General features: G+C 47.8%; 1 protein-coding gene across 4 annotated transcripts in view; it reads left to right on the top strand.

Annotated features, from left to right (window-relative positions):
• The window catches only part of LOC139048149 (nuclear exosome regulator NRDE2), a 297,571-nt gene that overhangs the window by 74,027 nt on the left and 201,427 nt on the right, over nt 1-22,117 (top strand). For all 4 annotated transcript variants that reach the window (XM_070522677.1, XM_070522676.1, XM_070522675.1 and 1 more), the window contains one exon: nt 16,059-16,270. In XM_070522677.1, the coding sequence (XP_070378778.1) occupies nt 16,059-16,270 (212 nt within the window). The remainder of the gene's footprint in view (nt 1-16,058; nt 16,271-22,117) is intronic.

The raw sequence follows: 22,117 nt of genomic DNA, 5'->3' as shown, positions 1-22,117 counted from the left end.
CTGCGAGATGTCTTGAGTCTTAGGTACACAGAACATACATCCGAAGGCATGAATGGCTGAAAAAATATTGTGTTTGCATTCGGAGTAATGTGCACATAGTGAGGCATGGGATGATTGAGGTCAACGTCTCTGTGTACAAAATAATCATTGAAAGCATTTGCCAAATCCTCCTTTACCAGCAATCTACTGTTTAAACTAATTTGTTCAATTGGATCATTCCTCTGATTTCTGTTCATAAGAGCATTTAGTCTATTCCATAGTTTCTTTGAGTCATTCATACAAGACGAAAACATCTGCAGAAAATAAGCATCATGTGCTTTCCGTAGCTCTTCGCTTAATTTGTTACGAAACATTTTAAATGTTTTTAAATCCAGAGGCTCTCGGGTTTTGATGAATTTAGCATATAGTTTGTCACGCTTCTTCATTCTTTTACAAAGAGCATTCGTTAACCATGGCTTTCTGAGGCATTTTTTTCTCCTGTTAACTTTGTAAACAAAATTCTTTTTATACACGGTAACAAACCTGCTAAGAAAAATATTGTACGCTGATTCAGCATCATGTTCCTGTAAAACGTCATCCCAGTTAATCTGCTTCAGCTCTGTTTGAAAAGATGTTAGGGTATCCTCGGTTACTTTCTGGAAGGTTCCGCTTGTGTCTCTGTGTGAGGTGCTAGCTGTTCTAGTTTTGACAAACATGCAAATAGGCATATGGTCACTTATAGCACTACTCAAAACAGCACTTACGATACACTGAGGAGAGTAATTCATTATAAACAAATCAAGCGTAGTTTCCATATTTTCTGTGACTCTAGTGCTGGAGTGAATTGTATTTAAACAACCACTTGAAATGAATACCCTTTCAAAATCGGGCCGGCGTACTGTATCCGCGCCAATGTTTACATTAAAATCTCCTCCAATAATTATGTTTAGGCGGTTTTCATTAGCAAAAGATAACAGATCATCAAAAAATTCAAGAAAATGGTAAAGAACACCATCAGGAGGGCGGTAGCATACAGCAAAAAGGTCTTTCTCTGAATGAACACGTAGCACTTCGTAATCACTTGTTGTACGCGAAAAATTAGGAAGTATATCGCAAGGTATAAGGTCAGACATCAATAGGCACACACCACCCCCGCGTCTTGTTAACCTATTAAGGTAAAATGTTTTCATGTGCGGAAGTTCTAAAATGTGGCTGTCATTCGTATACCAGGTTTCGCTTATCATAACAATGTCACACAGCTTATCTATCCCCACAAAAAAGCTTTCCAGTTCTTCTATTTTGCTAGAAACGGATTGAGCGTTAATATGAACACAACTAATTCCCTTTTGTTCAGCTTCTATGTGGGCAAACCATTCTTGTTTAGAAACCGACCCTAAGTGATTCATGGTGCTGAAAAAGAAATAAGATCAACAGCAAGGAACATTAGCGAGGAATACTAAGTAAGAGTCGAAAGCTCATCCTCGTGCTTAATGACTACAGCCTGGGCACCATTTTCTTTGCGTACAAGCACATGTCCGTTCGCGTACCATGCATATTTATACCCGGAATGTTTTGCCCATTCCTTAGCGGCAGCCAGAAGCTTTCTAGATCGAGTTGTCATGTTCTCGGCAATAAAAACTTTCATGGAACTATCTCTAAGTGATCGTTTCTTAGCAAGCCAGGCATTTCGCAGTTCCTGACGCGCGACGCGCACAATTATGCCATGGGTCCTGCCCGACCTAGCTGGCAGCCTGTGTATAGCCACAACGTCCTGCTCTGATAGACATTCGATGTTAAGTTGACCCGCCGCGGTTGCTCAGTGGCTATGGTGTTAGGCTGCTCAGCACGAGGTCGCGGGATCGAATCCCGGCCACGGCGGCCTCATTTCGATGGGGGCGAAATGCGAAAACACCCGTGTACTTAGATTTAGGTGCACGTTAAAGAACCCCAGGTGGTCGAAATTTCCGGAGTCCTCCACTACGGCGTGCCTCATAATCAGAAAGTGGTTTTGGCACGTAAAACCCCATTATTATTAATTATGTTAAGTTGTTGTGCTATTTCGTTCACCAGGGATAACAAGTTCTCACCCTCAGTCTCAGGAACTTCATGAATTTCAAGGTTCAGGCGCCTGCTGTGCCATTCAAGAGCGTCAATGCCATCCCTAAGTTTACTAAGGTCCTCAGGGGCTCGAGCCCCTTCCATCTTTTCCACCCTACGCTTTACATTGTTGATGTCTTTTTTGTGACAGTCCAGACGTCTCTTAATTTCATCAAATTGGTCAGACAGCATTTGGATAGATTGCTCAATGCCACTTACTTTACTTGGCAACTCCAAAAGCAAATTAAGCTTCTTATCCAATTCTACCAGCTTCACCATGATTTCCGGATCTTTTACCTGACCCTTTACAGCGCAACACTTTTGCTTCCCTTCCCTTGACATGTCTCACACTTCCAATTTTTCTTGAAGGCTCCTCGTTTGGCCTCATTCACGCCCGAACACTGACCAATATGAAAAAGAAATCCGCAGTCGGAGCACGTCAGAACTGAGTCATGCTCGCCGATAAGTAAACGGCACGTGCAACATCGGGACATTGTAGGCAGCTTTTACGTACAACCACTATCACCAGCATGTGTAAGAAATGGTGGAGCTACAGTGGCTAAAACGCATTAAGGATCAACGCAGACAATCAGTTTGGCAGCAGACACAGACAAGCAGTTTGGCAGTGGCAGCAGCGGAGCGCAAAAATAGGAAGGTTCAAATTACAGAGATAGACCAACCTGTAAAACAGAAGACCGTTCCGGCTCTCGTGCACGATGCGCTCCACCGCTGCAGCCAAAATGACGCGAGACGCCCCCCGCTGAACTGGCCGTGTTATTCGGTCGCGTTTAGCGGATTTTCAGGAAAGGTGGCAGCACAGGCAGCCAGGTAGTCTCGAGGCGCGCAGATCAAACATCAGGTTTCCCTGTTGATGAAAGGCAGGAATGTCCTTCAAAGGTAGAAACACCGAAGATAATCCTCTAGGGCTGCGACAACACAGGCCACGATGTCCTGCCAAGTGGTCTGTAGCAGTACCTGTAAAACAGAAGACCGTTCAGGCTCTCATGCACGATGCGCTCCACCGCTGCAGCCAAAATGACGCGAGACGCCCCCCGCTGAACTGGCCGTGTTATCTGGTCGCGTTTAGCGGATTTTCAGGAAAGGTGGCAGCACAGGCAGCCAGGTAGTCTCGAGGCGCGCAGATCAAACATCAGGTTTCCCTGTAAAACAGAAGACCGTTCAGGCTTTCGTGCACGATGTGCTCCACCGCTGCAGCCAAAATGACGCGAGGGTATATTTCTGCGCAATCTATATTCTTCGAAGTGCAGTAGACGCCGGGAACGCGTACAATTGCTATAAATTGCAACGATTGAGCTCGTCCAGGTGGCCAAATCGAAACGCGCCAAGCGTCTCAAGGCACTGGCATGCCTGCGATAAATTCATAAGGGCGTTTCATTCACTTGTCGATACATGCGTCCATGGCTTAATAGTTTCAGTATCAGGCTTCTGTGCTGGAGTCCCTGTGTTCGAATCCTGCGGTCGGGCAATTTCAATGATGTTTATTTAATTGTTTATTGCGCAATAGATTGTTGAAAATGACGAGTTTGCAAAGTTACGAAGCCGTTTGAAGCCAAAAGGACGAAGTTTAGGCAAATCCATGTACTTCCCATAATTCCCATGCTGGGACAACCGCTCCCATCACCCGCCGTGGTTGCTCAGTGGCTATGGTGTTGGGCTGCTGAGCACGAGGTCGCGGGATCGAATCCCGGCCACGGCGGCCGCATTTCGATGGGGGCGAAATGCGAAAACACCCGTGTGCTTAGATTTAGGTGCACGTTGAAGAACCCCAGGTGGTAAAAATTTCCGGAGTCCTCCACTACGGCGTGCCTCATAATCAGAAAGTGGTTTTGGCACGTAAAACCCCAAACATTATTATTAACCGCTCCCATTGCAACTCCTGTAGACACTAGCGCCAGAGTTCCCTCTAGTAATTTTTGTAGGAAACTCTATGTCTGTCTCTATATATGTTCGGGCCCAATAAGAAAGGGCATTCCCTTTTCGTCCAAGCAAAAGGCCGTACGTTTAGGTCCGTCCCTCCGTGCTCGTGCCCCGCGCGGCACTAACCATGCGACATGGTGTCAGAAGTGGCCGGATAACGGCCCCCTGCCTTAGCCCTCACCTCATAGGAAGGCACCAAGATGTCCCTCGAGACTGGCGAGCCGCCGAAACTGTACGGCGTCAACTTCCAGCCGCCGGTACCATTCGACTTCGCGAACCCTCCAACGTGGGCGACATGGCTCAGCAGCTACGAAGACTACGCAGCGGTTTCAGGACTGACGCAAGCGTTGGAAGACATGCAGGTACGCTCGCTACTGTACTGCACGGGCACAGAAGCCCGCCCGCTTCTCGAGACCTTTTAGCTCGACGCCCAGTCGCTCGCTTCATACCAAGCCGTTGCCACCCGCTTCACTGAGCACTTCGTGCACCCGGCAAACTAGCTTTATGAATCGTCACGGTTCCACAGACGTGTTCAGCTGCCCGTCGAAAGCGTCGGCACGTACTACGCAGAACTGCGCAGGATGGTTAAGCGCTGTAACTATCTGTCTGATGCTGTCGAGGAAAGGGTTGTATGCGACCGGTTCGTCGTCGGCCTCCGCGACTCCCATTTCTCGGACCAGCTGTGCCGGAACGCGAAGTTGACACTCCAGGATGCTTGGACACAAGCCCGTCAATCTGAAGACGCCGACAGGGAAAAGGCGTTGCCCCAGAACCACACCGAGCACTCCCGCGAGCTCAACCTCGACGCCGCAAAAGCTAACAAGTTCCCCTCTCACCGTCGCTCCGCCGCTAAGCCTCGTTCGCCGCAGCCGCTAGCAGAGCGCTCACGCGAGCCGTCCACATGTGAATTCTGCTGCCGCGCGCCTTATCGACATTCAGACTGCCCGGCCCGTCGCTCCACCTGCAGCTTCTGCAAAAAGAAAGGCCACTTTGCTGAAGTATGCCGCTCGCGGTAGTTCAAGCAGTACAAGCTCAGCTCCGTTCACCTGCACGCCGTCACGACGCCCGCCTTGGCAAAGTTCGTCGACGTCACCGTTGATGTCTACACAGCGCAGTTCAGTTCAAGGTCGACTCCGGAGCCGAAGTATCTGCTGTTCCCAGCGAGTTTCCTACCTTGCCTGCCAAACTCGACCAAGTCGACACTCTGCTCACTGGCCCGGGAGGACAGCCACTGCACGTGCTGGGCTCGTATGTGGCACGACTTCAGTGGCAAGGGAAAGCAAGCTGTCAGCGTCTCTACGTGATCCAATCTCTCACTGTGCCTCTTCTGGGACTGCCAGCGCTCCAAGCCCTCCAAGTAGTTCGGTTTTTTGATCAACTCAAGACTTCAAAAGCGACGCTGCACGCCGAGCTCTTCAATGGATTGGGCACCCTCAAGGACGAATACAACATCCAGTTGAAACCTGATGCCGTACCTTTCTCGCTAAGCGTACCTCGCAGGATCCCCATCCCGCTGCTCGAGATCGTCGGCTGCGAGCTGGACAAATTGGAAATCGCAGGCATGATCCGTAGGGTCGACAAGCCAACACCATGGTGCTCGGGTCTCGTCGTCGTCCGGAAAGGCGATGGTTCCTACCGCCTCTGCGTCGACTTAACACAACTCAACAAGGTCGTCCTTTGTGAAAGACATATTCTGCCAACTGTCGAGCAAGTCCTTGGCCTCCTCGGCGATGCAACAGTTTTTTCGAAGCTGGATGCGACCGCAAGCTTCCACCAGGTGCAGCTCTCTGAAGACTCCCAAGAGCTTACGACATTCATCATCCCATATGGCCGATACTGCTTCTGCCGGCTCCCCTTTGGCATCACCTCCGCACCAGAGTACTTCCAAAAGCAGATGGCAAGAATCCTGGAGGGCCAAGAAGGATTCGCCAATATGATAGACAATATTTTGGTTTTTGGACGCACCTGCCAGGAACATGACGCCAGACTGAGCCAGGTGCTATCTCGCCTTGCAAAAGCAGGTATCACATTGAACCAGGACAAGTGTCGTTTTGGGGTACCCGAGGTCTCCTTCCTCGGAGTTGTCGTCTCAGCACAGGGGCATCAGGCCAGATCCGCGCAAGGTCGAAGCAGTGAAAGCCATGGAAGCCATGGACATCGCTGGCGTTAGAAGACTGCTCGGAATGGTGAACCATCTTGCCAGATTCTTGCCACACATCTCGGACGTCACAGCTCCCATCAGAGCGTTACTGAACAAGTCTGCGAGTTGGGTGTGGCAGCATGAGCAAAAGGCAGCATTCGAGAAAATCAAGGAACTCTTGACGTCAGACAGGTGCATGGCAAAGTACCACCCGTCGTACGCCACTACGGTGTCTGCAGACGCAAGCTCATTTGGACTCGGCGCAGTTTTGCTACAGACGCAACCCTCATGAGAGCGCCGCACAGTCGCGTTCGCTTCGAGCTCAATGACCGATACCGAGCAGCGTTACAGCCAGACTGAAGAAGAAGCTTTGGCAACGACGTCGGCTATCCAAAGGTTCGACGAGTTCGTCCGTGGCATCCCCTTCGACATCGAGACTGACCACCTGCCACTCGTTTCACTTCTGGGCAAGATGGAACTGGACATGTTGCCGCCTCGTATTCAGAGACTACGGCTGAAGACCATGCGATACCAGTTCCGTATGCTGCACATGCCAGGAAAGCTGCTAGCCACAGCTGATACGTTGTCGCGCATCACCTACAAGCCACCCACTCCTCTAGACACTATCGAACTTTTTGCAGCACAGGTAGTCGGCTGTACGTCGGAAGTCTTGCCACTCAGCCCTAAAGACGTGCGACAGGCACAAGAGTCCGATGGCGAGTGCAAAGCCCTCGCTTCCTACTGCCAGAATGGTTGGCCTAAAAAGACCACGATACCACTGCACCTCTCAATGTAGGCCTCTGTGGCAGACGAGCTCTCTGTCTGCGACGGTGTTCTGCTGAAAGGCGCCCGGATAGTCATCCCATCGTCCCTTCGGCCAGCGGTCTTGACGCTGTTGCATGAAGGTCATCAGGGCATCAACAGGACCAAAGCCCTAGCTCGGGAGTCAGTTTGGTGGCCCGGTATCTCGACAGACATCGCCTTTCTCGTTGCCAACTGTGAACAGTGCGCTTCCACCCGCATGAACTTTGCCGAGCCCCTGCTCTCCACGGCCCTACCTGGACATCCCTGGGAATTCCTTGGAATGGACTTGTTCCACCTCAACGGCCAGACGTTCATCCTGGTGGTGGACTATTACTCGAAGTTTCCTCAGGTGGTGACCCTGAGGAGCACGACAGCTCAGGCAGTCATTGACCCTCTCAAATCCATCTTTGCCCGCCATGGAATCCCGCAAGATGTCAGATCAGACAACGGCCCACCGTTCTTGTCGCAAGAGCTCGCAGCGTTTGCAGCGTCATACGGCTTTAACCACAGGACCAGCAGTCCACACTACGCTCAATCGAACGGAGAGGCAGAGAGGATGGTGAGTACTATCAAGGACCTGTTTCACAAGTCAAAGGATCCTTATCTGGCTCTGCTCAGCTATCGGGATACTCCAGGAGTCGATGGCTTTAGTCCAGCCCAGCTGTTGATGGGACGTCAACTCAGAACCAAAGTCCCAAAGCAAGGCTCCCAGCTATGTCCCAACTGGCCCCCAATGAAAGACGTCGCCGCCAAGGATATGGCTTACAAGCAGAAGCAGGCCGACAACTACAACAGGCATCATGGAGCTCGAGACTTACCGCCACTCCAAACAGGTCAGCGTGTCTGGGTGCGACCTGATCAAGTGCAGGCTACGGTCCTCAGTCCGGGGCAAAGACTAAGAAGCTACGTGGTCGAAATGGAGTGAGGTGGCACCCTACAGCGCAACCGGCGTCACCTAGTGCCTTTTGGGCCAACAGCCTCCGGAGAAGAACCGCCACCACTGCAGCAACTTCCCTGTCAGGAACCTCGGCCTGCCAACATCGTGGAATCAACGGTCCCCCTCGGACAGTCTGTGCAACAGTCCCCTGCAGCCAGGGACCGCAGTGACGGTGTGACACGAACATGTTACGGCCGGCCTATTGTTCTGCCGCGCCGTTTGAACTTGTGAAACTTTTGACGTGTTTGGCTTCCTGAATCTCTCCCGTCTAACCTCCGATGCTTCAAGAGGGTAGATGTAGAGGTCGCCACAGTTCAGCCCTGTTTGTTAGGCTGCCACCAGAGTGTGGCACCCCCTGTGACCTGTATGTGTCTGTCTCTATATATGTTCGGGCCCAATAAAGAAGGGCATTCCCTTTTCGTCCAAGCAAGAGGCCGTATGTTTCGGTCCGTCCCTAACCACGCGACACGCGACACTGTATGTCTGCAATGTCTAAAACATAATGTTCTATGGACATCTATTAGACAAAAATGGTTCACGAGGGAGTAATGATATTTAGTACAGCTTTGTATCATTTTCATTAAAATCAAACCAGTTGTAGGGTATTCTGACCTCTGTCTCCTCTGCGGAGTTCAGTTTTGTCATTGACACAGACATGCAAACATATATGCCACGTTTACCTGACGTGCATGCGCATGCACAAGTTGCAAGAAAGAGATGTCGGGACTGCCTCTAGGTACTGCGAATGCGGACATACTTTCGCCTGTTTGTCCCTAGCCAAGCTGCACTATGTGGCCACCAATAAATACTGAGAAATATGCTCTCCTCCAATTCATATTTCATGGCGTGGTGGTCACGGCACTGCGTGTGTAATTGGGAGGCCAGTAGTTGAAATGCGTGTTTGAACATATTGTTTCTCTTGTGGTTTTTTTAAAATCTACATTATTGTATCATTTTCCCCTTTCACTTCTGCAGTAGTCATTCTTTACCTATGCTTCACTGCCAGGCCTTACAGGGAGGGTGAGCGAAGTGATCCGGCACGAAGTGATCCGGCACGGGGGCTTACGTAGATGCAACATTAGCAACTGCAGACAAATGAATAATCACATGTTGTTGCTGCACATTTGTTTTTTTGTGTTTCCCCATTACAGACTCTGTATCGGCTGTGGTGATCTCGTTTGAACAGTTAAGCACTGGTTCACAGGCAGTGCGCGTTGCCATCGGCTAGGGACGATTGGAGCAAGTGTGTACTCCTCCGTAATATGTATGTACCGTACTTACACAACTGTAAGTTGACTCAAATGTAAGTCGATCCCCCCATATAGCATAGGACAGGAAAATAAAAAAGAAGAGCATACCCGAGGGCACATTCGATAACGAAAATTTATTAGTACCTGACATGGTCACTGGACTACTCGTCTTCACTAGTGCTGCTGTCGTCATCGCTGCTACGGTCTCACAGCACGTCGTCGTCCAGCAAAATTCCACATTTGGCAAATGACCGCACCACGACATCTTGTGGAACAGCAGCCCATGCCGAATGCACCCAACCACATGCAGCCGTCAGGGAGGCTCTTTTGACAGGTCTGCCAACATCATGTCTGGTTGACATAAGTTTGCGGTCTTCTGCCGCCAGCCACTCGTTGTGGTCATGGTGGAGCAGGTCCTTAAAAGGCGAAGATCCGGGCTTATTTCATGACCATGTCATACTTCACTGGTAGGGACTGATCACTCATTTCAGCAGCATACGCCGCATGCTTGACCTACAGCTCCGAAAAGCATCCAGACTTCGGCACGTAGGAAATTCCTCACTTGCCGTCAAAAGTGAAAATTTCGCTTCGCTGCAGTCGCCACTCTCGCGTCACCCGTTCAGAAACATTGCACTTGCGGCCCGCTGCGCAGTGATTTTTTTCTTCGGCGTAAAGGATGGCAGCCCTCTTGAACGCTGCTGTGAACGAGCGTTGAATGATTAAAGGGCCTGGAGCACTCATAATGACTGAGGAAGCATGGAAGTAGCACGTAGCCTGCATTCAAGTCAAACGTGTCAAACCAATGCCTTTGGTCAAACTAAGAGCATAGAGAAAGCTGAGAGCTACAGGGAAAGAGAAACACGTGAGCGGTGTCTGCTCTTCTGTAAACTACTGATACTCCCCGCAAGAGCCACCGTTCTGAGGGTGCCGCCGCGAATGGAACAGCGCCGCTTCCATCAACTATTGGCACCCCCCCTTGAGTGTTGTGTGCACTGTAAAACTCTCAGAAATGTTGAAAAACCCTCCCGAAAAGCGAACACGCGAGATAGCAAAAAGCTACGGGTAGGGCCATAGAGCAAACATAAAATTTTAACTACGTTGTAGCTCCTGTTGCTCTCGCTTTTTTGGCAGTGCCATGTTTTGGTTTCGATTGCAAGTTGACCCCCCACTTCAGATTTTCAAATTTAAAAATATAGGTCGACTTACAATCGTGTAAATATGGTAGTTGCAGTCCAAGGATACTTCTCTTGCAACTCACGCATTGCATACAAGCATCGGGCAAAGGCAGCACAGCTCTCACGTGTCTGGGCCATTAACAAAACGGAAATATGCGTCTCTTCTAAATGTGACCCATTAAAGCTATCTTGTGAACTCGAGATTAGTGTTATAGCACAACTTATTCTTGAGAACAGTGTGGTTTAGAGAAGTGGTAGAGCACATGCACACACACATCTATAGGGTACTTGGTTCAAAACAAAGAAGGTGAACTATTTCTTATTTTATTTGCATAGCCACGGCATTTGAGCGTGATATCACACAGGTAGCTTGATTCCTAGCTTATAACTGCTAAGTGCAGTGAAATAAAAGCAAGAACACGGTGTACTGACTTTGCAGTGGTCAGTATAGCACTAGTGTTCCTGCCAACAATAACATTATTATAGTTATTGTCACTGCATCCTGCACTTGGCACCAAACTGCAACTTCAGTGGCCAACTCTGATGGAGCAGCGTGGCGGTTTTGGTTAGACCTAGCCAGCACTAAGCGACGGGCGGAGTGTGTGGCAAGCCATAGCAAAGTTCATTACGTTGCATTAGGTTTGAAAAGAGGTGCAGGTGCTGAAGGAAAGCTGCATAAACTGTTCATTGTGACAGGCTTTCCAGACTTCGTTACACTAAATCTAATATCACATTTTGTGGGCTTGTTGTTTTTGTTCTCGTTCTTTTGAAGTGTCTCACTCCTTTAATATGCATTCACTTCTGTAGTATGCACAATTGACTGTATAGACGGATTACATGATAACAGGATGGATATTTACTAAGGTTCGAGAACCTGCTAGTCCTAAATATTAGAGCTGTGCATGGGCCGTTATTCTGAGCCCGCGCCTGGCCTGGCCCCTACACTATCACAGGCGGCCCGGCCCGGCCCGACGCTAAAGAAGCCTGAGTTCGCCCAGCTCGACCTTAGGCCAGTTTAGGGCCCGGCCCGGGCCTGGCCCGACCTGCATTAAAGCGTAGCCGACACAAAAAGAAACAATATCAAGAAAATTAGTTTATTTAAATGACCTTATAATGTTGAACTCTTGCATTCCATATGACAAAATCGTGAATATATACAGATGCAGCACGCGCACACAATTGTTATTCTAAGTTATTGTGCAAAAACAACAAGTTGTCCATTGGTGAAGGGTTAAGGCAAGCGCTTCCGGGTGCGCATCTTTGGAACTTTGTGAAGCCTCGTCCTGAGAATGCCACGAAACACCTGATCGTCCCCTTTTTTGGGTACCGACAGCGGCGAGTGAAAAAGTTCACCCGTTTCTAAGGTGCTGCTGAAAGAAAACAGTGACCTTTCTAGCATGGGCAGTGACGACATGTGCTTCCTGTTGACTTCGGTCAACGACCAGTCTTGGAAAAGCCCCCTATACGCCACCGCTTGGATAATTTGTATGTGTGGCGAAGGTGACTCCGCGTGCACCGTACTCAGACTTATCTTCGCTTCCCAAACGCTTCCCTTCTCAGCCCTTTTAAAGGGAAGCGCCTGCAAACGGCGGCTTTTCCACAGCGTCGGTACTTGGTAGAACCAGAAACGCATTCCGAGCCTCCGCTAGCTTACGTTTGCCTTTTGATAGCGTTTGTACTTTTCTCCTGTTCCTGTAGATTCCATTTTTGATGAATAAATACATTGCACTTCCTGCTGTTCCTACATGCGAGACGACAGGCATACTTTCGCATAAGGTATGCAGTCGAGATCGGGGAGCCCGACCGGTCCGTCCGAGACATAGAAAGCCTGGCCCGGGCCTGGCCCAAGCCCGAGTGAGAGAATCTCTAAATGGCCCGAGCCCGGCCCGTGGGCCGGGCCGGGCTGGGTCCAGGCTTTTGGGCCAGCCCGAGCCCATGCACAGCTCTACTAAAAATATATCCGGGCTAAGTTGGTCATTTCTGAGCAGACACACTTGCGCCTACCTACCCAATTGATAATGATGAATCTCATGCTGTGGGTGATGATAGGGGTCCACTGCTTTGCTTAGTATGTACTGTGAAACCTCGTTAAACCATAGTTGGCTGGAGCTGGGAAAAAGTACGTACTAAACGGTAGTACAGTGAAATCTCGGTACAACGAACTTCAGGGGACCGCGGGAAAATGTTCGTTATTCTGAAAGGTCGTTATAGTGAAAGCCCAAAAATTAGCCATAACAATAGCATTTCAGTAACGCAAGCGTCCTACCTTTGAAATGGTACCTCCTTGAACTCGTTTCTCACACAATGCACACGTGATCGTCAGACAAGGCACATTTATTTGAAATAGTCCGTGATCGTCTGCTGACGGGTGCAGCACAGACTCTGCAGCACGAACGATTCCAGACCGTCCGCATTCTTATGCACGCCTTCGGTCGCTATGCCGCTTTTGGCTATAAATATGCGGAGTTTTCGCAAGCAGTCCAACGCATCTGTGGCCGACACGGACTCGTCGCGGTCTTCGGGTGCTGCCGTAACGTGCAGCAAGATTCTTGCTGGTGCTTAAAGATTTTCTCCTTATCTTTGAGAATCGTGGCGATCGTCGACCGCGCCACTCCACGTTCTTTAGTCACGATGGATTGTTTCTTCCCGTCTTCTATCTCGCGAAGAATCTCTACTCTCTCGCTCAAAGAAAACTGCTTTCGCTTCTTCGCCGTGGTTAGAGTTATTGAGCTCTTGGCAACGCGAACGCCGGCACGCACTTCTAACACAATAATATAACCAGAAGAAAAACAAGATGGACAGGCCTGATACAGGTGACAGCACGCGAACAACTGAGAAAACAAGCAAGAAAAACGTGATGCGTCGTCACCTCCGCAACAGGAAAAAAAAAAGGCCCACTTCAGCATTAATTACTACTTTTCTTTTTCTTCTGCCGCACCGTCTCGGGTTTTACGAGCCCATGCTCCCCGCCTCTCCACTCACAAAACCTGGTGCGTCGTTGCCTCCACAACGGAGAAGGAAAAAAAAAAGTCTCCGCCCGCATCTTTCTCCTTCCGTGCCATCTCAGGTTTTTGCGGGAAGCAAGTTGCAAGGTGGCCCGCTCTTCGCGCTGCGTCGTCTGCTAGCTTAGAGCTCCGACTGCCATGACGGATACACTGAAATCTAAGAATCCTCGCATTTCGGGATATGAGTTCGTAGTACTGAGGTGTTGTTAAGATGACACGGAAATTAAATAACGATCGTTATTCTGAAATGTTCGTTATTCTGAAGTTCGTAGTAGTGAAATATTTTTACATTGAAACTATAAGCAGTCGGCACGGGATTTCATAAAAGTTCGTTAATCTGGAATGTTCGTTAATGTGGTGTTCGTTGTAACGGGGTTTGACTGTACTGTTTAATCGAAATAGCACAAGATCGCCCACTTACCTGTCAAAAACGGAACACGAAACTCAGTGAAAGTGCTATGAAAAGGGAGAAAAACATGCAGTATTTATTCACTTTGTGCGACAAAAGCGTTATTTTCGTTTGATGCCGCGGCGGCGTAGCAGCGACGACAGCGACCTCAAACACACCGAAGCTGCGAGCCAGATTTTCAGCCAGCCCCCTCTTCTCGGCAAACACTTGCATGGCAGATTCCTCGTTGGCATTGCATGTTTTCCGTGCATGCGGGCAGTAGCGCTGCAGAAGTCGAGGGCGCCCTTTTCATTGTGGTATGCTGTTCTCATTGCAACAATTGCATTCATGAGGCTGACGTAATGCGCAGCTTGTGCCACTGTTGGACCTGAATTGCCCGTGCTGTCGCTTTCTGTGTCGTCCTCATCACTGTCGCTAGTCAACACTCTGGCAACAGCAGAGGCAGCGATGGTGAAGAGTCGAACCCCACAGCCGACATCTCTACGTGGTCGCAGCAGCGCTGTCGAGCAACTTCTTCGCATTCCAAATGCCACACACCGTAGTCAACCGTAGATCCCTGTCGCGTACCAGTGCCGACTTCTTCGTTTCACGTTCGATAGCATGAACAATGTCTAATTTTTCTTCTACGCCGAGCACTCGGTGTCTTTTTTATCCGAGCTTCGGCATGACGGGAGTCCTTGTTTGCACGATGCCATAACGCTCTCTGGCACGGTTTTTTATTCTATGGCACAGCGCCGAAATGATGTTGATGTTGATGTGGCTTCACGCGCAAACGCACATGGCGCTTGGAGGCCGTTGCTCTGATCTCTGAGGCTTGTTGTTCTGCTGGGCCGCCCAATGGAGACGGCACACCTCCGTGTTTGCAGGAGGAAAAGTGGAAAAACTGTGTGTTAACCGATACGCATGCAATAAACTGGTACGATTTATGCGGATACAAAACACACTATGTTCAATGGCTGCTGAGTCGGGGATTTGACTTTACTACTTTTAAAATGAAACTACTGTTTAATTAAGTGGGTATGGTTTAACGAGGTTTTACTGTATCTTCACATACGGCACAGCTATATCTGTGCAATGGTTCTCAGCTGAGCTGGTTGGCTCATACTTTCCAGAAAACCAGCAGGCACCTATTTGTGTCATCTTCTTTCCGTCCAGTCAAAATAAGTCTTCGCTGATTCCCCTGAAAACTATCTGTTTTACAGTGAAGCTGTTAGCCTCTAGTTGGTCGGGATTTCTCGTGGCTTGCTCACCCCACCCCCAACCGCCCCCCCCCCCCCAAAAAAAATAAGTGGCAGCTGGTAAAGGTGTTTGTGGTTGAGTTTTCATGTAACAGAATTATGTTTTTCTTGTATATTTTAATTACAGTCTGATGCTATCATGTCTGCAGGTTGTGTGTAAGTCATACTTCACGAATTTTGTGGTACAGTTTACTTTGAGAAATTCAATTAGTTCAATAATGCACTTGCGCCAGGTGGAGGACATGCTAGAATGAGGATGTATGCTGCAGCTCTGCACATGTGTGTGCATGTGTGTCGAATGTGTGCACACAATGCCCTTGATGCGTGGGCGCTCTGCCAGTTGCACCTGTTACACAGTGTGTGCTGCGACCTCAATCAACATTATGGCAAACACTGTCCAACAACAGTACCACCGCGGCTGCTTGAAAAGGGGTTTGTGTTTGAATTTTGGCATAACATAATTATGTTTTCTCATATATTCAAACTAAAATTTGATGCTATCATGTTTGTAGGCTGTATTTAAATTGTACTTTATGAATTTTGTGACTAAGTTTACTTTGGGAAATTCAGTTAGTTCAATAACACACTTGCACCAGGCAGAGTGCCTACAAGAATGAGGATGAATGAGGATGGACCTCTAACGGTAGCTGAAAAAGAGCTTTGTCTTTCAGTTTCCACATAACAGAATTATGTTTTCTTGTACGTTCGTATTACAAACCGAAGCTGTCACGTCCGCAGCTTGTGCGCAAATCGTACTTCACTCATTTTCTGCTGCAGCTTACTTCTAAACAATAATTTAGTTCAATAAGGCCATCCGCCAAGTGTACTTGGCTGACAGCCTAAAAGAGTGAGGATGTATGCTGCACTTCTGCACATGTGCATGCACGTGATGTATGTCGCTTGTGTAACGCTGTCTAATGTCAGTTGGGATGGTGATACTTGTCTAACGTCTGCACCAGCTTCGCTGCACATCCGCTTTCACAAGGTGGAACGGAGATGGATTTTTTTGTCCATTGCCTAACTACCTCTCTTGCACTTGCGTACAACGACCACAGTTTGCGTGCATCTTGCATGTATGTGTGGCAGGGGTCGTCAAAAGAAGATTCACCGCTACTGGCACCGCAAGGCCTTCCCACCCTCCTGCGTGGCCAATGTTGCCCAGCCACACGTTCCCTTCACCCACAGCGAGCACAACCTGGTCTACGTCCCCGTGTGTGACTTTTTCCCAAGTCGGACTGGGAATGGTGACGTTGACCCGCTGCGCATCCATGATGCCTCCACCCGTAGCTACCTGCAAGGTAAATGGTTCCTTTGAGCAAAAGACCCCCATAGAGGGTGCCCTAAGGAGACTGCTAATGTGTTGCTTAGAAATTGAATTGGTTGCTCCTCCAGCACACGGTAAGCGTAATTGCACGAAACATCAGGCACCCAAGGGGTTAAAAGAGGGCTAACACACATTTTTAAGATTGTAGAAACATTACGGTCGAACCCGACTATATCGAACCCGTTTACAACAAATAATTCTGTATATCAAACAATTTCTGAACATGGTATAGTTACAATAAGTATATATTGGAAAAATTAAGCTTACATCGAACAAAAATAGCAGCGACTCCTGATATATCGAATGACAAGCAGCGCAAAAGTGCCCCCAGAAGTTAGCTTTCCCTCGCGGCAGCACGGCTTCATTCAAACACTCTCCCTACCGTGAACGCGCTGTGTCGGGCGAGCCATCGACACCTCTCTGCAAAAAATGATCCTGGCCCGCCCTCAGCAGTTGCTCGGACAGCCCATCAGAGGCTCTTGTGCCCCTGTCGTGCAAGATGGTGCATGTGCGAGTTGTCTCGCTGGTTTTATGGTTAATTTATTTTGCGCCTCGTGGGTCTTCTCCCGCAGTGTTGCCGTGATGAAGTGGCAGAATTAGCTTTTCGCCATGAAGCTTTAAATCATATATTGGGTCGAATGCGGTTAGAAGTCGGATGCCCTTGCAGTGTGCAAGATTCTGAGGAGCACTCTCGGCACGATCTTGAAGGGCGAGACTAGGGCTAAAGCGGACAAACTCGCAACCCGGTCCCTGTGGCACCCGATGCGTATGCACGGCCGTGTACAAGTGTTTCATCCAAAATTGCTTCAGATGTGCCAGCTTCTGCGTGCCCGGTGATGATTGTCAATTCTGATGAGTGCGTTGCCAGTGTTGCCGAAGTATGGACCGAGCTGTTTGAATTTCCTGAAGCCGTTGACGAGCCAACAGTCGACGAATTTGTGAGTGCAGATGATGGTGTCGCGACCACAGGAGAACCCAAAAACAAAGACTACATTTCCGACACGGTACTGAGCACAAGTGAAAGTGGGCACAATGAGGAAAGCAACGACGGTCCTTTGCCCACGTCCTTCGAGGTGAGTGGTGCACTCGCACTAGTCTGGTGCTTCTGCACGAACGTGGAAGGTTGGGGCTTCAGCTGCTCCGACTCTTTAGACAATAAAGTTTTAGACTAGGGGACGCAAGCAACTTGCATACACAAGAACTAGGGGCCATGGTACTGCACATGCGCAGACCCCTACGTTTGGGTGTGCACATGCGCCCCTAGTTCTTGCGTACACAAGCCGCTTGCATCCCCTAATCTAAAACTCTATTATGTGGAGAAGTGCATGCGTCGCAAGTAGCGAGATTGCCCAAGCATAAGAAAATACAGGACTATTTCATGTGAAACTAAGCTAGTTTCATCAATAAAGTAATTTTATAAATGGTATGTGTTTTTATGATGGCCAATTCTTTAGCAGGCTCACATTGAATTATGCCCTATATCGAACTGATAGGCATTTTTTTTTTGCAAGTTTGATATAGCCAGGTTCGACTACTGCATGCTTCTTGCGTGCAGAAGGGTCACATCTTTAAAGCAGGAACGTTCAAAAATGATCAAATTGAGAAAAAGCAAGACAATCTGCAGAACACATGCACATGGTAGCATTCTTGATCATTTTTTTAAACATTGTTTGATCCCATGTGCATATGGAATGGTTGGAATAATGGCATACTGTGTATGTACATGGCACTCTTTATTTTTATTTTTTCATATAAATCTGTCCGAATTACCTGTCAAAAACGGAACACGAAACTCAGAGAAAGTGCTATGAAAAGGGAAATGATGATGACACACCAACTAGCCCAGCTTTCTGCCTTGACCGAATTAGTGTTATTCTCTTTCTTGGTGTCTGTGTTGAGCTCTTGTTTAAGCAAAACAAAGCTGTGTACAGGAATGCAAGCAGTACACAAATGTTGGTTTGCACTGTGGCCTTTCAGCAATGTGTGTTCTTGTTTTGGTACCCATTCTGTTGAAGGGGCGCAGTGACACCTTTTAATAAAGCTGTGACGTGACTTTGCCATTGAAGGGGGCAGCTTCATGAATCTCCTTCAATGAGAAGAATTTAATGAAATACTGTGAGAAAATTATTGTCCTTTTTTTAATTTCTGCATTTGATAGCTGTTTACCTAGTAATTACCAAATGGAGCTTAAATTGTTTGAAAGTACAATAAACAATTAATTGTGTTTCCTTTTAATGCAACCACTTCAATATGTGCACAAAGTGCAGTGTGCTTCCAGATTGGAAAAATTGCCATGTTTACTGGTGTAAGGCCTGCACTTTTGCTTTTTAGGATTTTTTTTAGGATGCAGGCCTCACACGAGGCATCCTTACGGGTACTCACTGAAGCCTTGAACTGCGCTCAGACTGCTATGAAAAAATAACACAACTACCAGCAAGCGACTATGAACACTTCTATTCAGTTATCCTTGTTGCATCCGCTACCCTTGTCGCTTAAGAAGCTTGCCTCGTCTGCATTCTGGCAAAGCTGACCATCCTGTGTACCGTCTATTAATGTTGACAATCAATGAATATCAGATTAAACGGACATCGCACGGACACAGCTAAACAGCTTCCCAAAGCCGTCGCCGAGCATTTCAACCAACCAAGTCATAACTTTGATGAACTTAAACTCTACATCTTACAGCCAAATTTCCGTTCTGAATGAGAAGGAAAACAGTGAGCATCGTACCTTATCCATAAGTTCAAGACAATGCAACCATAGGCATAAACATTTTAAAGCGAGCTTTAGAATCTATTCGCTATGCTAAATTTCAAGCTATAGGCAACAACACTTCGTTTGGTTGCTTAGAGCTTTTTTTTTCTTTTTCCTTTTTTCGTTTTAGTTATTTATTTATTGCATTTCAGTATTTTCTTAAAATATTTTATTTTTCACGAGCACAGGTTTCTGTCGCTCCTTCTATTATGTCTTTCAAAGAGACGATAGCCCACGACCACCAATGGAACAGGTGATAGAGGGCTGCTGTGCACACTGTTGACACGCTGGCTGACATACGGCCGTTGACACGTGATTGACAGACAGCCGTGTCCCTGGCCTTGTGCACAGGACTCCTTTATTCTCAATTCGACACCCTCATAGCTAACACACCTTCGCTCGTTGTCGCACCTACCCGCCTTAACGTCCTCTCCCCTTTAGAGGAACCCTACCTATATATACTGTAGCGAGGAAAGCATATGTCGCCTTGAAGAAGACAAGTCCACTTGTCAAAATGTTGGCTCCTGCTTTCACCATCTTCTCGTTTTGCTCATCGTCTATTAATGTTTGAGATTCCTGTCACCTTGAAGCCCTTGATGACAGCCTCAGATGAAACTCCACGCCATGCATTCAATAGCCATGTGCAGACTTCTTTTAGTGATGTTTCTTAATGCACCCAAAAAAATGATGCAGCTAAACAGGCCATACCTGCTGAATGACACATCTCAGTACCGCCGTTACCATGGAAACACACTGGCTCTATGCCGTGCGATTGTGATTTGGCGGGATACTATGGGGATATAATGAAAATGATGATGCCATCGTTGACAGGACAGTAAAACATCTAGTTACCGAGCATAGGAATTGTGTGGCCTCTGAGACTGTAATGCACACTAGTGCAGTCTCAGAGGATATGTATGTGTACATCTGCATGATACTGAGTGAAAGTTTTCCCGATTTTCGCGCTACGAAGTGAGTGTGTGAGCCTTACAAGTGTGCAGGCCTTATGCACGTAAATGCGGTATTTGTGTAACTAAAACTTGGTGTGGCAGTGTCACGGTACCAGGCATATGCCACACCAGATGCGTACACCCAGACCGTGCTGCTGAAAGCTCAGTCAATTCAATCAATGGGACAAGGGAGGAGAGTTGGTACCCTGCAATTTCAAAAGAAGTGCACATTTGGAAGGGCCAATTTGTCAGTTTTTGGCAGCATTGTTATTATGTGGTCTTCAACCACTGCACCGAGCAAACTGGCACGCTCTTGAGTATGTGACAGTATGTGACCACCATCTTTTATTTATTTATTCAAAATGCATTACAGGCATGAAGAATAGCCAATGGCTAAGGGGAGCTTCAAAATTTTACATAGTATAAGGAGCATATGATTACGCAAATCATAAAACGCTTTGTTCATAATCATACAATGAAGAATCAAGTTAACACAAAGTCAAAATATCCTCAGAGCCAAAAAGACAAGAAATGTATACGAGAAGCAAAGCAGACAACACCTTAATTAAAGCATTGGACTTGCTTGCTTTGGCAAATTTTCCTGTCGCGCTCCTAGAAATGTTTCTCTTTGTTTTCAAATCTTTTTTGTGTTATAACCCACTCCTGCCTAAGGCCCCATATGAGAGGTCGGCAGTACTTCTGAAATAAATGAATAAATAAGTGCATCTTGATGTCCTGATGGAATTTGTCTTTGTTAGCTCTAACTAACAGGATTTATTGGGAAGGTCGTTCAATAAGCGAATGATAGGTGGAAGAGCAGATGAGTTAAAAGTGTCTGTTTTACCATATATGCACATGAAAGAAAGACAATTATGTAATCTTTGTGAGGTGAATGGAGATACTTGCAGAGTTATTGGTGATGGCCTTGGTCCTGGAGCATACTTGTAAAACAGCGATAAAAGCGCTACATCCAGATAAGTGTTCAAAAAAGGAATTGATAACTTGTTTTTCATTTGTGTTATGATTGCGTTGTAGTTGTAACTTGTGACAGGGTTCTTGCGGGTCCTTGAAAACCTTTGAATTTGAAAAGATTGTTTTCAAGGCCTTGAAAGTCCTGGAATTTTCGGAGATCCTTGAATATCCTTGAATTTCCTAAATTTTTACTTTTAATAAACTTCCAGTGATTGTATTCGAGAAAATTTCAACCCTCCTGAATCCCCGTTGCGATTTTGTAAAAAAAAAATGGCTGTGGCTTAGCTAAGGTTAGGCCCAGGATGCGAAGCATACTAGCCTTTATTTTAGTTGTTGAACCATTGTTTAGCCTGGTGAACTGCTGTTGCTTGGCTATATTTGGTGCGGCTAGACGAAGAAACAACTCATGCGTTACTCTGATTCGCCTTCAAGAGTGGAACGCGACAGCGTTCCCATCGACCCGCCAAGGGGTGTAAGACAATGGGCTACGGCGCAGCGACTACGCGCCCCGCATCGGACGCGGTGAGCGTCGAGCAACGCAGCGTTCGGTGCGGCAACGAAATGTGCGCCTGAGCAAGCGACGCATGCCTGAGCCTTAGAAACAGCTCGTTTCTAAGGCAACACCGCATTCACTAGAGGCGCTTTTGTACCGCTTTGAAGCATCGTACTCGTGGCTCAGTGGTAGCGTCTCCGTCTCACACTCCGGAGACCCTGGTTCGATTCCCACCCAGCCCATCTTGCAAGAGTTGAGCCCGGCTTGCAGCTGTTGTGACGTCAGTGCCCTAGCGGGAGGAGCGGGAGTTAGGCCACAGTACCATCTGTGCGACCGCAGGCGAGCGCACGAGCTGAGACCCGGCTATGTAGCTACGCGGCCGCAAGCGAGCGCACAAGTTGAGCCTCCGCTTTTGCAGCTGTTATGACGTCATATGGTAGCTACGCGGCCGCGCGCGGCGTAGCAAGGAAGAGCGTGGTTGTGCGGCTAGTATGCTTTGCATAAAAACGGGAATTCTCAGGCATTTTGAATTGTCTGGTAAAACTCAGGGAAAACTCAAGGAATTTGTGCTTCAATCATGGATAATTGGCTGCCATTTTATTGAAAGGGAACGAAAGTCGCAATCTACTGCTGGCTCGAGTAAAAGAGAAGA

This window comes from Dermacentor albipictus, chromosome 7, assembly GCF_038994185.2.
Source record: "Dermacentor albipictus isolate Rhodes 1998 colony chromosome 7, USDA_Dalb.pri_finalv2, whole genome shotgun sequence".
Lineage (NCBI taxonomy): Eukaryota > Metazoa > Arthropoda > Arachnida > Ixodida > Ixodidae > Dermacentor > Dermacentor albipictus.
This window is presented reverse-complemented; position numbering and strand designations above follow the sequence as displayed.